The sequence below is a fragment of the Arvicola amphibius genome, chromosome 15, assembly GCF_903992535.2.
Source record: "Arvicola amphibius chromosome 15, mArvAmp1.2, whole genome shotgun sequence".
Lineage (NCBI taxonomy): Eukaryota > Metazoa > Chordata > Mammalia > Rodentia > Cricetidae > Arvicola > Arvicola amphibius.
This window is the reverse complement of record NC_052061.1, coordinates 43,281,985-43,297,685: the sequence shown is the minus strand read 5'-3', so window position 1 is coordinate 43,297,685 and position 15,701 is coordinate 43,281,985. Positions and strand designations below refer to the sequence as shown.

The 15,701-nt window shown below is 48.3% G+C and overlaps 1 protein-coding gene across 3 annotated transcripts in view; it reads right to left on the bottom strand.

Moving 5' to 3' along the window:
* Nucleotides 1-15,357, bottom strand: part of Gan (gigaxonin) — a 52,092-nt gene extending 36,735 nt beyond the window's left edge. For 2 of the 3 annotated variants that reach the window (XR_005283347.1, XM_038312980.1), the window contains exon 1: nt 15,176-15,357. Coding sequence is in view for 1 of the 3 variants with exons in the window: in XM_038312980.1 (XP_038168908.1) it covers nt 15,176-15,342 (167 nt within the window). In the remaining 2 variants the exon portion in view is untranslated. The remainder of the gene's footprint in view (nt 1-15,175) is intronic. The other variant, XM_038312981.1, reaches the window with a different exon arrangement.
* Nucleotides 15,358-15,701: the final 344 nt, after the last annotated feature.

Below are 15,701 nucleotides of genomic sequence, written 5' to 3'. Positions count from 1 at the left end.
ACAGCAGAGACAGCTCTCCAGTCTATATAATGTATCATGATCGATTCCACCCTCAAATCCCTCTGGACCCCACAAAACATGCTCCTCCCACCTTCATGACCTTTCTAAATAAAACAGTAACCCACTGGGTTGAATCAGTGCTGCCTGCAAAAGCACAGGCAACCCACCAGGGGCCACATCCCTGATATTCATGACTCCCCTTCCCCCAGCAAACACCAATTGCCAATGGCTCTTCAGCTTGGGTGAAGCCGCCCCCATCTAATCTGGCATTATTGGCAGGCTTGGTCCTGTGCAGGTCCCCATAGCCGCTGTGAGTCCATGAGTGCGTCAGTCTGTTTAGTCCTGAAGAGAGCATCTCATAGCATGCTCCTCCAAATCCTCCGGCACAGACTCTTTCTGCCATGGTCCCTGAGTCTTATGGGGGTAGATACAGATGGAGAGATCCTGTCTAAAAAGGTAGGATGGAGGGCTGGAGAGATGGCTCAGTGGTTAAGAGCTTTGCCTGCTCTTCCAAAGGTCCTGAGTTCAATTCCCAGCAACCACATGTGCTCACAACCATCTGTAATGAGATTTGGTGCCCTCTTCTGGCCTGCAAGGACACATGCAGGCAGAACACTGAATACATAATAAATAATCTTAAAAAAAAAGTAGGGTGGATTATACACGACCTATAGGAGCATGTGCACACATAAGCTACATATACATACAGGACAGCTATGGAAACATCTACAGTGTATAAAGGAGTTTGGGGATCGAGGAGTAGCAAGCAGCACACATGGCATCACAGGAACAATGGGGATGAAGATTCACAGAGACAATGACTTCCAAGCAGAAAGAGCCACCCCCGCAGAGAAAGACACAGCCTATGACCCCAACAGTACAAACTATTTGGCCTAGTCTTGTGCAACTAACCCTTCCTTGTCCCAGGGAGAATGTGAGGTACTGACAAAACTTTAGAGAGCCTGCTGGTGCTTCCCCCCCTCTAGCAGCCAAGGCAACAGCACAACAAAATCAAATGCCACACATTACTGTCCACAACTCTCTTCTTTCCAGGCTGCTCAAAGTCGGTTCCTCCACTGGATGCTCCCCTTACTAAATGGTACTGTTTCAATCCAGCTGTGTAAGAAAAGGAATTAATAAACACTGGAGGAATAAAGATGTTACAAACTGTAGGTGGATGCTGCAACTGGCAAGGGACAGTGGGTATCATTATCGTTCCCCAGATCTGTTTCCTGGTTACAAAGGAAAAGCTCCATTGGCCAAAAGATGTCTCCAGTTGTGACCCAACTGGGACACCACTGACATCACGGTGTTTTAGATCTGAAACACCCAGTAGGTCACATTCTTATCATGGCTTGTCATCGGGGCAAACCTCTGCCCAAGTCACAGGCCACCCTATGAAGCATCCAAGTCAAAGGAACAGCTGATGACTGCCACATCTGTGACCCTCTCCATCTCTCTTTTAACAGTGCTCTTAAGGACGGATGTATTATGTATGTATGTATGTATGTATGTATGTGTGCTTGTGTGGGTTTATGTACACCACCTGTGCGCAGACACCCACAGAGGCTAAAAGGGGATATTAGGTCATCTGGAACAGGCCACAATGTGCTGTCTGAAGTGGGTGCTGGGAACTGAAGCTGGGTCTTTTGCAGTGAGTGTGGTAGCGAGCCATCTCTTCAGCTCCCTCTTCTTGTCTTTCTAGACTTCAGCTCTGCAGAGCTGGCCAGTTACCTTGTACAGCATCCTTCAAGTCAGGGCTGGCTAGTTTCTATGGTCACACTGTGGTTGTAGGTATGGGGCAGGAATGCTATGGAAATGCTGAAGTGCCCGTATCTACTGGCAAGAACCTGTCTCCTACGGGTCAGTGGGCTACATGGTTTTGAGGATTTTCCTTTCATAGGTAATAAACACATAGGAGATCATTCGGGAAAATATAAAAATCCATTTCTCTCAAATTCTTGCCCAGTGCTCAGTACCTACCAGTGGATCCGCCTGCCACAATGACCACCGTGGCAAGGATGATGTCCCCGCCCCATCTCCATCTCTGGCTACCTTCCTGTCTCCCGAACAACACACACACTGAGCTCTTTGAGCTTGCCTAGCCTGGCTCTGAACTCATGATTCTCTTGCTTCAGCCTCCTTTAATGCTTAGTTTCAAGGTGTTCTATTCCAGGCCTTTGTAAGGGACACATTGCATCTCCTCTCCCATTTGTCAACATATTCATTCATTCATTCATTCACATACGGATGGCTGTTTATTCTAACTATAACTAACTATAATCCAGCACAGTTCCTTGTTGTTCAATCCGCCTTAGCTCAGCCACTGGCCTTTTCTGAGGCTGGCTCTTTTGGGTCCCCTTCCTACTTTCCAGCACAAAACACTTCAGGCTCACAGAGTTTTCCTGCCCTGGCACCAAGCCAACTAGGTCTCTGAAGGCATTAGAGTTTTAAATGTCATCTGATTCCACCCTGGAAGCCTCCCTCTGGCGGCAACAGGGTGGAAGACAGACAGGGACTGTGCGTGGAGGAAGGCAGGCCAGCGGGAGCCGGAACAGCCTGGAGCCAATGGAAGCCGGAGCCTGAGTGGGCAGTTATGGCGTGGAAGAGACAGACTCCAGAGACCAGAGCGCAGAAGTGATGCCTTGGCACTGATGAGATGCTGAGGGAAAGGGGGAGGAGGCCTTTTGCCAACAGCTCTCAACTCTCTCCTGGGGAGCCTGGTAGCACATTAAAGGTAATGGAGGGGACAGTGAGGTGGCTCAGTGGGTAAAGAACTTGTCTGTAAGCCCAATGACCCGACTCCATCCCCAGGAGAGAGCCAACCCCACGGAGTTGTCCCCGACCTCCATACACTTGCTGGATGTGTACCACCTCACCATATAAATACCCAATAATAATGAAGCAGTGGAAGATTCAACGAAAATGGAAATAAGGGTCTGGGGAGATGGCCCAGTGGATAAAAGGACTTGTTCTTCCACTAAGAGGACCTGAGTTCAAATTCCCAGCACCCACATGAAAGCTGGACATCCACGTGCTGTAAGCTCAATGCCTGAGGTCACCGCCAGGTGGGCCTAGGACCTGGCTGGCGGGCTAATCCAGCCACAACGGTGAGCTTCAGGGTGAGGTCCTGTCTCAGAAGACATGAAGCCAGCAACAGATGACAGTGCTGCCACACTCTTCTAGCTCCTGTGTGTGTGTGCGCAGGTGTGCCCCGCCCCACACACCATATATAAAAGGGACAGGGGACAACCTACTTGGAAGGAAAAGTGTGACCACCAGGATTGCAGGTGGCCATGCACGAGGTTAGTGACCGTCAGACTTGGGAGAGGGAGGAGGTCAGCAAGTGTCTTGGCACAGACAGTGCTGTTAGAGACGGTGACTGCAGTATCGGGGCAGGAAGGGGAAAGCTGGAAAGCTGACTGCGGGGGACACACACAAAAGACGTCACTGGAGCATAGAGAGACCAGCTGTCAAGAAAATGACGGACTGTGATAAACAGGCCAAGAAAGAGAAATGTATTGGTTTTCTGTTGTGGAATAATGTTTTTGTACACTGTGCCTTCTGGTTGGCTTAATAGAGAGCTGAATGGCCAATAGCTAGGCAGGAAGAGATTAGGTGGCACTTCTAGACAGACAGAGAGAGAGGAGAAGATATGAATCTAGGCATGGGAGAGATGCCAGGCGACAGAAACAGGAGGTGCGAGACGGAAGAGAGGGAAAAAGTCACGTGGCAAAACAGAGATGAATATACATGGGTCATTTTAAGTTATAGGAGCTAGTGGGACAAGGATATGCTACACGCCAAGCTTTCATAATTAATAATTAGTCTCCATGTCATTTTTTATGAGCTGGCGGCCCAAAGAAAAATCTGTCTATAGTTTCCACTGGATCTGGAGATTGATTTCAAAGAACGGGTTTAGTGGAGCCACGAGGTGCAAGTGACCAGAGCGACAACAAAATGGTGGTGGGGACACAGCCTGACTAGGGAGTCGGGCCAGGCAACCTCAGAGGAGACGCATCGGAGTGACACGGGGTCGCGTGCTTTCCACTGAGGCAGGCACGCGAAGACGGAGGCACGCTTCCCTGCAGGGAAAGAAAGCCAGAGAAGGAAACAGAACAGGAGGGTGAAGAAACAGAGTTTCCTGTAAGTGAAGGAGGAGGGTGTCCAGCCCCACAGCAGAAGACGATAAGCATCACACAAAATGTACTTTCCACACAAGCAGAAGGACGGGAGCTTGGATTCACAGAACCCATGTAAAAAGCTAAGTTTGGGGAGGCAAGTACCTGACACCCCAGCTCTAGGAAGGTGGAGACAAGAGGCTCCCTGGAACTCCCTGGAAGCCATTCTAGCTGAACTGGGGAGCTCCAGGTTCAGTCAGAGACCTGGTCTCAAAAATAAGGTGCAAAGAAGCAGAGAAAAACATTCAAGTCAACTTCTGGCCTTTCTGCATGGCACATCTGCTTGTGTGTGTACACCCACACACCTCAAATAAAGAAGTCAAGGAAGGGAGGGAGGGAGGGAAGGAGAAGGGAGGAGGTAGAGAGCGATCGAGGAAGGCACCTGACCTCACCGCTGGCCTCCATACTCATCCTGACACATGTGCAGCACTGCACCTGGGGACATGTACACACACACAGATACAGAGAACTGTGCTTACGTTTCTGTCCGAACAAGATGGTGTAGTCTTTACCAGAAAAAAGTAAAAAAAAAAAAAAAAATTTAATTAATTAAAAAATAAACAAAATACGGTGTAGTCTCTCGTCCACCCAGAACAAAGGTCCTCAAGATTAGTTCACCTACACCACAGGATACAAAGCAAAGGGAGCTGACATATTTTCTGACTGCTTTATAGGGTCACTATACAGGAACATCAACTGAGAGCATGGGAAACGACCATACGGAGAGCTGCAGGATATAACAACAGACAGCACTGGCAAGCGATGAGCTGGCTGGCTGCGGTAGCTCATCCCTGCAAGAGGAAAGAAGCAGGACTGCTGTGGTTCAAGGCCGTCCTGGCTGTGGTGTGAGACTCTGGCTCACACACACAAACTGCCCAGCATGGCTATGGGCATTTTTATTGAGATCGAAAGATCTGACGTGACGTGAGTTCACTCACTCTCAGAAATGAACTGAGCTGGACTCTTACGACAGTTTCCATTTTTTGCATGGGAAATAAATTTCCTCAATTTAAGCCCAGTTTTTGTCATTTCCAAAGTCAGGCAGGAACATTTACATTTTCAAAAGCAAAGCGGGAAAACATATGTTAAAATTTCAAGATGAAGCCGGGCGGTGGTGGCGCACGCCTTTAATCCCAGCACTCGGGAGGCAGAGGCAGGCAGATCTCTGTGAGTTCGAGAGCAGCCTGGTCTACAAGAGCTAGTTCCAGGACAGGCTCTAAAGCTGCAGAGAAACCCTGTCTCGAAAAAAAAAAAAAAAAAAATTTCAAGATGAACTCAAAGGCAGAATAGTGATCCAGCACCTTTTGAAGCAAATTCTCCTAGAATGAAACAAGCCAGATTCCCTGCCCTGGTCACACCCCGACCTTTTGAAAACACACAAGAGAGACAGATTCATGCAGAGATGTGTCAACACTTCCAGATTTTCTACTTGGGAATTAATTTCTTTTAGATGCCATTGAAAAGTGGCTCCTTCAATGATCTTGCGACTTCATGCATAAGGTCACGTCAAAGGCACAACCCTTCGTTGTGGCTACTGTGTATGTCCTTTTATGTAGTTCTGGAGGCCAATAGGCTGAAGACAGGTGTCAGGACGCTTAGGTTCCTCCTGGCTTTATCCATGCAGACGTACTTCTCCTTATGTAGTGGAGACAGAAGCAGGGTGGGGGTCGGGAGAGATTCAGTGAGGAGATTCTCTTCCTCATTAAAAAAAGTTCATCGGGTTCTTCTTTGCCACAGTATACAAATGGCACTAAATACCACAGACACCCCACATCTCTTTCCAACCAGAGCGGCGAGGAGGAAGAGGGGGAGGAGGAAGAGAATTTGTGGCTTTTCAAATACAGCAAACCTCCTGAACAAACACAAAGGGGCAGTAGGAGTTCCAAGAATTCATCCTTTCACAGAGGTTCGGACCAGAGTGCTACACGAGCTCTAAGGGGCCGTCTGTTTTGCCTTCGTAAAGGAGACAGTCTGAGCAGGACAAACAGCAGCTCCAGCCTCACACCCTCGGAGGAGGCTCCAGGATCGGCTTCCACTTAGCAGCATTGTGCTCCAGCTTCAAGTTACTTCCATGCTTCTGGCAGCTCCTTAATTGTAACCCGCTGCTCTAACTGTCTCCAAACAACTTGAAGCTGCACATGGCTTTCCAAAGTGTTGTCATGGGAATGAATGCTTCTCCACAAGTCCCCAGCCTGGCTAGAACAAGGGCTCTCTCACTGCAGCGAGTTTCTGAATAGAGCGCTCTCCTCTCCCAGGCCTCTTGCACCAGAGCAACAGCACAACACAGGACCCCCCTCATCAGTTACTCTTGGGGGTACGGTGGCTGCTCTGCCCGTCTCCCTCCACACTAACACATGCTCGGCCATGAAGTGACACGCTTGGTCAAAGGTTTCATCTTACAGGGCAGTGCACACAGCATGCTGAAGCCCAGCACCAGCACTCTCCGCCCGCTCCTGTCTAACCCTCACGCACAGAAGATCCACTTACGCCTCTAGCGCCTCTAGTCTGGATGACAACATGATGGGCCTTCAAAGCAGCCACGCCACTGTGTCTGTTCCCTTCCGCTTTTCTGTGGGTGCCGGGATCTGAACTCAGGTCCTCATGTTTGACATCTGAAGCAGGTCTTGAAGGATCGACATGAACTTAGCTGCTCCAAAGTAGCAGGAGGTCCAGGAGGGCAGAGACCAGTCGCAGTGGACAGAGCCACATATGCATGAAAGCGACTATGATGGTGGTGACTAACTGCCCTCGCCTCCCCCCCCCTTCTGCCCACAAGGGGACGGAAGGAAGCATCTGACTTCCTGCTCTTGGGCCCCAGTGCAGGTGGAGACGGCAGTAGACATCTCCATGCCAATAATATGGATTGGAAGTTTTATGTAGGGGACAGACTTGGACCTCGGCCCAACCAAAACAGGAGCTAGCTGTTGAGGAGGCAGGTAGAAGCGCATAGTGATGAGCCACATACACTGGAGGCTGCTGCTTACGGTCAGGAGGGTGTACTGACATACCTATAACCCTGACACACAGAGATGGTGGCCACATACCACTGGAGGCTGCTGCTTACGGTCAGGAGGGTGTACTGACATACCTGTAACCCTGACACACAGAGATGGTGGCCAAAGGATCCTAAGGTTGAGGCTATTCTGGGCTACAGAGCTCAGATCCTACCTCAAGACAAATGAGTACGGGCTGGAAAGATGGCTCAGCAGTTGAGAATGTTAGTTGTTCTCCCAGAGAACAGCACTAAGTTGTTAGCAATACCAGGTTGGGTGGCTCACAACCACCTGTAACCCAGCTCCAGGGGCTCCAAAGTGGCCCCCCCCCAAAGATATTTGAAAATAAATCTTTAAAAACTACGACAAAAGCTGTCTTGTCCTGTATCAGCTCTCCTGTAGGAAAAGCTAGAGCACAGCAATGTTCCCTTTACCAAGAGAGGAAACCATGCGGCGCGTCTGGGGTCCTTCTGCCCCCGATGCTGTCCGGAAGTACTAGCTGGACCCCAGTCTGCAGAGGACACGGCAGACACAGTATCAGTGGCTCTTCTCAGGATTCTCATTGCTGTTTGAAATCCTGCCCTTAGACTTCCGACCTCACTTGTCACTAGGCCCGGGTAAGAAGGTTAGAGTGCAGTGCAGAGACTGAACACCACGAACAACTCAAGAGACAGAGGTCTGGGACTACATTAGGCCCCACAGGATAGACTATACTCAACTCTTCAGACGCACAGGCAGCTGGTCATGATGAATGGGAAGATGACTGGAAAAACCAGGTTTCAAAATGTATCAATGTGTTAGTGTTGAATCCTCTTTCAGGTTGTTCCTAGAGACAGGGAAACGCTTCTTGGTAAAGGACTAGGAACAATATGGCACAGTGGAGTCGGCCTCCGTCAATATGCAGACTCCAAGAAGGGAAACAAAAGATGGCGCCCCTCAGTGCTTCTTAATCAGCAGATTTTTTAAAACCAGTCTATCTGTCTCCCACTTAGGATGCACACTGCCAGCAAAGCTGGTTTCACTGAGTGTTCACGTTGTGTGCAGCTCTGTGGAACGCAGGGGTTTGAGAAGGTGAGAGTTCCACTCCGGGTGCCTTCCTCTGGCTCTAGATAGCTTCGATGAGTCATCACGTTGTTTAAGAGAGTCTCTTACACAGAGCCTGTAGCTCACCATTTCAACTAGAATGGCTCATCAGCCAGCCCAGAGCATCCACTGACTCCCGCACTGGGGCCCCCGAACACGTGCTGCCATACCCACATCTTAGTGGGTGCTGGGAATTTGACACCAGGTCCTCAGGCTCGCACAGCAAACACTCTCAGCCGCCGCGCCACCTCCCAAGCCTTGGGGCTCGTTCACTCGCTTCCTTCCTTCCCTCCTTTCCTCTCTTTTTCAGGAAGGCTCTATCTTTTTACACAACGACACATTCACTGTGCCAAAACCTTACTTCACCTATGTATTCTTTTCCTGACATATCTGAGAAGGAAGCCGATGCCTTTTCTCCTATGACGGAAGACGGAGCGTGGCAAGCGAGGAGCACAGCCTAACTTTCCCTCGGTCTAACCAGCAGAGGAAAGGAAGATGTCTGGACTTTTGAATTTTCATACACAGAAGATATTCTGGGGATAGGACCCAAGACTAGCAAAACACTTCATGTAATTTTATGTTATTTTTTATTTTGTGGATGTACCCTAACACTTACCAACAAAATTCATGCAATTTTATATCACTCTACGTTTAACCCTGACCTATATGACGTGAAGTCAGGGATCAGGCTCTGGAAAGTTCAGATTTTTCAGCCTGGACGTTTCCCACTTCACCCTGTGACAACCTGGGACTTTTGTCATCACTGACTCCCACGGGATACAGGAGTGGCAAACATCATCAGCCCATCACCGTGTGGTTTAGTCGTTTGCAGTAGGGCTCTGGAAGACAGCCCAACTCTGTTCTGCAAGCGTGAGGTCAAGGGCGCTGCTGGAGGATGTGCAGCCTTCACCTCTGTGAGGACAGGCCTGCCACCCCACCTGAGCCTTTGATCCCCTGCCTTCTTCAGGCTTCTGTGGCTTAGGAGGCAAAGAAGTCATGGGAAGCACTTAGTTTTCCGGCTGTAACCAGAGCCTGCCATTTGTCACAGACCACGGCCCCCGCATCTCCACCCTTAACCCAGAATCCTAACTTGCAAATTATTCATTTATATTATAGCTTCAGTACACAAAATGATAGCCTTTCTCCTCTGGAAAGATGAGGCAGCTTTCTGAGACTTGCTGCCTGCTACTCAAACCAAATGCCTCCTCATTTGTCTTAATTATGCTTCCTTTATGGAGTATAAAGAGGTTGAAGGTCCCTCTTTGACAGCACGAGAAGAACAGATTAGCACATCACATAATAGGTAGCGTGGTTCTGACTCCCAAGGCTCCAGAGTTCCTATGAGGAAAAGCAATTTACTGAATCTCAACTATAAAATCAGAGTTACTGTAAGGATGACGAAGGAGACTGATGGGAAAATCCAGAACATAAGCAAAGGTCAAAAGTGTCAGGGTAACAGAGGATGGATCAATCAGACAAACAGTACCAACTACAGCTGAGCTGTACCACTAACTCCAAATGGCACCTCACACCGGACAGCAACACTTCCCTCTATGTTCCAGCCACAGTCTAGCGAGAACTGTATTGATTTATTTCTGCATTTGAAACCGTCCTCTCTAATCAGGGCCTTCATGACCACATTGTGGCAATCGCTGTCGCACACAAACACGTACCTTTAGCCGAAGGGATGAAGCCTAAAGACAGGACCAGTTGACAAGTACTTATTGCCACAGAAGCCAGACCCAGGATACTCTGGTGATCTGCAGGGGGTGCGAAGGGGGTCACAACTAAAATAGTTTCTTGAAAAACTCATATATGAATGGGTTTTAACCAAATAAGATGAAGAAAGAGCACTGAAATGTTTAATTACATTTATTCATTTATCTATATATGTGTATGCAAGCTCTTGTTCATGTAACAGAGTATGTGTGTCAAGATCAGAGGCCAACTTTTAGGGGTTGGTTCTTCCCTTCTACCATGTGTGGGTCTCAGGGATCAAACTCAAGTCACCAGGCTGGCGACAAGAGCCTCTCCCTGCTGCGCATGTAGAACACTTGACTCCAAGAGCTTCAGACTTCTTTCAAGCAGTTGCTAGGAAAGCCTTATAGTAGGCAGATAAAAACACACAAGACCTAGATCCATTAAAAGATAAAAGACTCATCCCCCACCTCCCAGATCCTGACAAGAGATGGGTAGGGTACCATGAGCCTTAAGGAGTGGTGCAGACTCAGACAGACCGCAGAACCCAGCCTACTAGAAGAATCCTAAGACATTCAGTAGGCGACCCTGGTTCCTCAGAACCCTCCTGGCAATCATTCAGAAGCTGCTACAAACTCAGAGTGCTGGGAAAAGATGGAAACGTCAAAGAAATCAAAAGACTGTTTGGAGAGCTTCACTCTGCAATGCCTTTGGTTCACAGCAAGGACCTTAGTGGGTGTGGCTGCCTGGGTGGCTCAGCTTCAGCATCAAGGAAACAAAGATGGGTTAAAGGTTACTTAGTTATTTGTGTAAGTGAATCAAGAAAAAGGGCTTTGGGAACTAACCACATGCTCTGTATATAATGAACAACACTAGGGAGAGTCCTTTGATCCCAGCCCCGGTGAACTTTCAGTCATCCCTAAAGTGGATGTTGACAGTTTCTATGCCACTATGAAACTTGGCTCCCCTCTAAAGCTCAGGCTAACTTCCTTCAGTATTTTCCTCCACACCATTTAACCATAAGTCAAATCTTAGATCTAGATGTCAAAGCAGGACTGCCAATAATTAGGCCTGGAATGTACCCAAGCTAACAGTATGATATAAATGCTCCTTACGGCACAATGCTACTGGCTGCATTAATATACAACACCAGACAAAGTCCTGCAGCGCAGGGCAAGGGAAGCACTTCAGCATCAATGTACATATAACAACATACACAAAAACTAGAGACTATCCCTCCACCACGCACGTGCAAAGCAAACGAGCCACACGCTTCCACATTACATGGAATTTGGCCTCGTGTGACACAGTCAACTTCACCCCACATATAAAGAAACCGGGTCCTACCAAAGTTCTGATGGCCAGACTTCTCACTCCACCCTCACTAGACCAACCAGAAAGCAAACAAACAAAGCCATTTCCATTGCTGACTGACTCATCAGAGGATTTAAAAAAAAAAAAAAATCGTGGTAACTCTGTGCTCTCCAGGACCGAATGCTTAAGAGTATCGTAACAGGTCCCCAGAAATGTGCACGTTCTGGAAGGCGCACAGGACCTTCCAGGACTTGGATCCTGTACAGAGCCACTTCAATGTCACTTCACAAGCACAGAGTCATTTTCAAATCCCTGTCACCTGCATCGTCTCCAAGCACAGCTAAAGGGGGGCAGACAGAGCTTCCATCAGGTCACCAACACGGGGCGGGATTCAGAAGAGCCTCAGAAAGCAAGGCAAGCTCTGCAGTATTCCAAAGAAATGCCCTATAACCCAAGGGGCTATTCCCTGGGGGAAGGCAGAGTTGCTAAGGCAGAAAAGATGGGGGGAGCATCATGTCTATGAGTGTAGTCTTGTCCTTTTCTAAGGCTCTTAGCTGCACTGAGGTATAGTTTCCCCAACAAGCCAGAAGCAAATGCCAGCCAGCGATGGCACTGGGAAAACAGCCTGCTAGAATATAAATGCTTATATTCATTTAGTTTCAACTGAGTCTCTAAGGTGCCATTTCCATTTGCAGAGCTGAGTGATAAATCACGGGAGAACATGCCCATCTCCTCTGAGCGTCGTGATGTCAAACTTCAGGACACATTCTACGCAGGCCCAACTCAGACCTCTTTCCGCTCATTAGAAGGAATTTGTTGCTGAAACTGAGTTTTCTGACTTTTTTACTTAAAATATTTCTAATGTTGCATGGTTGGAATGGCTACTTACTGGAAAGAAAAATAAACGTTAAACCAAGGAAAAGCACATGAAAAGATGAAACCTGTACATTATGTAGCAAGACTTTTGGTAGTAAGTAGAGACTATATGTCTATCAAGTTGCCTTCATTCCTAGGAGTGGCAAAGTTAATCTGGCTTCTTAAACCACCCAACTTTAGACCTCCTGTGAAGTTTTTTTCTACCTAAGGTAAGAACAGTGAACAAATTCATACTTTTAGATTCGCAGATTAAAAACATCACAAATTAGACAGGCAGTGTTGTTCATGCCTTTAATCCCAGCACTCTGGCAGCGGGGAAAAAAATGGAACTCTATGAGTTCAAGGCCAGCTTGTTCTACTGAGTGAGTTCCAGGGCAGCCAAGGCTACATGGAGAAACCTGCCTTGAAAAACCAAAAAAAAAGAAAGAAAAAACAAACAAACAAACAAATAAAACCACCAAAACAACAAAGCACACACATATCACAAATCTAAATGCTTATATTTTGTTTCACTGTAGTCTCGAAAGTGCCATTTTGACAAAGCTACATTATAAAAGTCCAATAGCATTGGTGTCAAAAGTTATTAAACTAGAGACCTGAAAAGACAGCTCAGTAGTTATGAGCACAGGCTGCTCTTCCAGAGAACACAGGGCCCACAAGGCCCACAACCATCTGTAACTTCAGTTCCAGAGGATTCAATGCCCTCTTTGGCCTCTGCAGGCACTTCACATATATGGTGCATAGACATGCATGCAGGCAAAATACCAATATATGTAAAATAAAAATAAATCTAAAAAAATTAAAATGCAAGATCAAGACACACTGCATGTAAGTATGAAATTATCCAATAAAAATATTGTAAAAATAAACAAAAAACTAAGCTGTATTTTAATTAGTAATTTAGATACTTTGAAATATCCTTGAAACTGATAATCTAAAAATACCACAAAAATCTTCTAGCATTTCAGTAGTCAAATTTAACACAATCTGCCAATAAAGAAAATTCAATATTTATTTATATTAAAAATTGATTTATTGATAAAACGTTAACAATGGGTAATTTAAGCACAACATAATATTAACATAAAATGTTAACCAACTGCAAAATATTGGTTAAAGATGAAACTCAAAATGGGTCAGATTATGAATGACCATGCTTGACAAGCATTTAAATGGTAACATCCTGTCTTTTGGAGCAGTAGGAACAGGAGACTATGCACCATAAACTTAGATTCAAATCCTAGTTCAACCACTCAGTACCAGTAACCCTGATATACCTAACATCCTCTGAGATGGTCCTTTTCTACTTGGAAAGTGATGGCAGACATGAACCACAGATCTATCCTTTATTTGGAAAGTGACTGACAGACAGACATGAACCACAGGAGATCGTTCCTAACCAGGGAACAGACTTGTGTGGAGATGCAGAGTGTCTGAAACTCATTTCTTTGTAGGTGTCTCCGAGATTAAATGACACAAAACCACACTGTGTCCCTCCTTTGTCACGAATGAGCTGGAGTCAAGACCAAGTCATCCCCAACAACTCACAGCTAGGCAGGTTAAGAATTGAAACATGAAGCAGATCTCAAAACGTGGAGCCCAGAGCCCTAGCCAGCCAGCTAATATAACCCTCTGATGGCCAATGAAAGGAAGGTCATCCATCATTCCATGCGTTTACTCTGGCACCAGGCACTAGTTTCTCTGAGAAGGGCTGGGTAAGAAACAAAAGAAAAATCCTTGGCCTGCTTTACATTGTGGCTGAGAAAGATGCATCAAGATGAGCAAAATACAGGTTCTGTTACTGTGGTAAGTACCATGAGGAAAGATGGAGAGAGTAACTGTTACAGGATGTGCAACTTTAGAGGCAGGTGCCACTTAAGGATCTGCAACAATATCGAATCCACTGTAGTTTTCCTAAGCATTTCCCAAACAGGGACTACTTCTGGATCCGGGAAAGGTCTGGCCTGCAGATCTAATTTGATTGATTGTCCTAACCTATGAACTGCCAGCTATGAGCTGTCATATTAACAAAGACATCTGACCCCTTAGTCCACAAAGAGCACAATGTTACAAGGCAAGGCTAGGATAGAAGAAGCCAGAAGTTTCAAGGGCACTCGGATTGCTTTTAAGTTCCAATGTCTCCAAAAGCCAAAGATTAAAGTACAGCGTATGTGCTGAGTTCCGCTGGGACAGAGCTCTCAGAATGGCATACACATAATTTTCCTTTTTCTGACTTGCCAATTCTAGTGACATTGTCTACCATTAGTCTATATTTAACCAGCTTACTGGGCACTTTCTCCAGCTTTTAGCTCGCCCGCCTCCCGGTATTAAAAGAGCAACCCACTTTGCCTGAAGGAAAGTTGCTAAAGAAAAGACAGCAGCCTCCTTGCAAATTCTGACCCGATGCTATAAGCTGGGTCTGAACCTTTTCATTACCCTGGTAAATCAGGCTAAGGTTTGTGTCGCTGAAGTTTTACAGTGCTCTCTTGGTGATTACAATCTCTGGGTCCTAGACTACAACTGTATCCAAAGAATCTCGGTGGGTCTTTCCAAATTCTCAACAGTTTAACCTGTTTGTAACAAGGGAGTGGCAAACTGACAGTTGGGCTTTGAGGGTGGGGGTGGGGGTGGGTCCCACCGAGATTTTACAGGGTTCTCTTTCGGCCCACACCGCGGGTGTTTGGCTTCCCCGCGCAGAACCCGGCCCCTCCCACTGTGCGGTGACTGGGAGGGAAACTTCTGCGGGGCTCGGCGGGCCGGGCGGGGCCTGTCGGGGCGAAGGAGCAGCTCTTCCCGGAGCAGCCCCGCCCTGTTCGCGGCTGCGGGTCCCAAGACAGCCTGTACACCGCGTTTGGGGTTTTGCAGACCTCCTGGGGTTCCGGGGCCTAGGCGATCTGGTTGGGGAGGGGGCCTCCGGGAAAGGCCCATGGGGGCCCCCGAGAGGCGCGGCGGCGGAACCACGGGATCCGCGGGCGGCCAGGCCAGAGGGAGGGAGGGATGCGGAGGCGATGGGCGGCGGCACCCGCTCACCTGATGTACGGGCTGGCCGCCGCCAGGATGTTCTTCTGCACCGGGATCTCCTCGCCGTCGAGGACCAGGTGTGCGTCGCAGAAGCGCGCCTCCTCCCGGAACGAACTGAGCGCCCGCAGCAGGCGCGCGGCGTGCTGAGGGTCGGACACAGCGCTGCCCTCGGCCATCGCGCCTCCTGCTCCTCCGCCGCCGCCCGGCCCGCCCGCCCGCCGGCCCGCCCGAATCCCGCGCGCGTCCCCGCCGTCCACTCCGCGCGTCCGCCCGACCGGACTCAGTGTAGCGCTGGAGTCAGAGCTGGAAGCCCAGCAACGCGCCTGCGCCATCGGCGGCGCGTGCGGTCGGTGCCTTTAAGGATCCGCGACGTTGCATCATCTCTCCGCGACGCCTCCCCCGGATTCCGCCCCATCTCGCAGCAGCCAATCAGAAGCCTTCTTCCTCCGGGGCTGGGCTCTGAGCCGCGGACGCACTCAGGGTGGATGGAGTTTGGGCTGCGTTTGGGAGGAAGGGTTTAGCGGGTCGGCGGAAG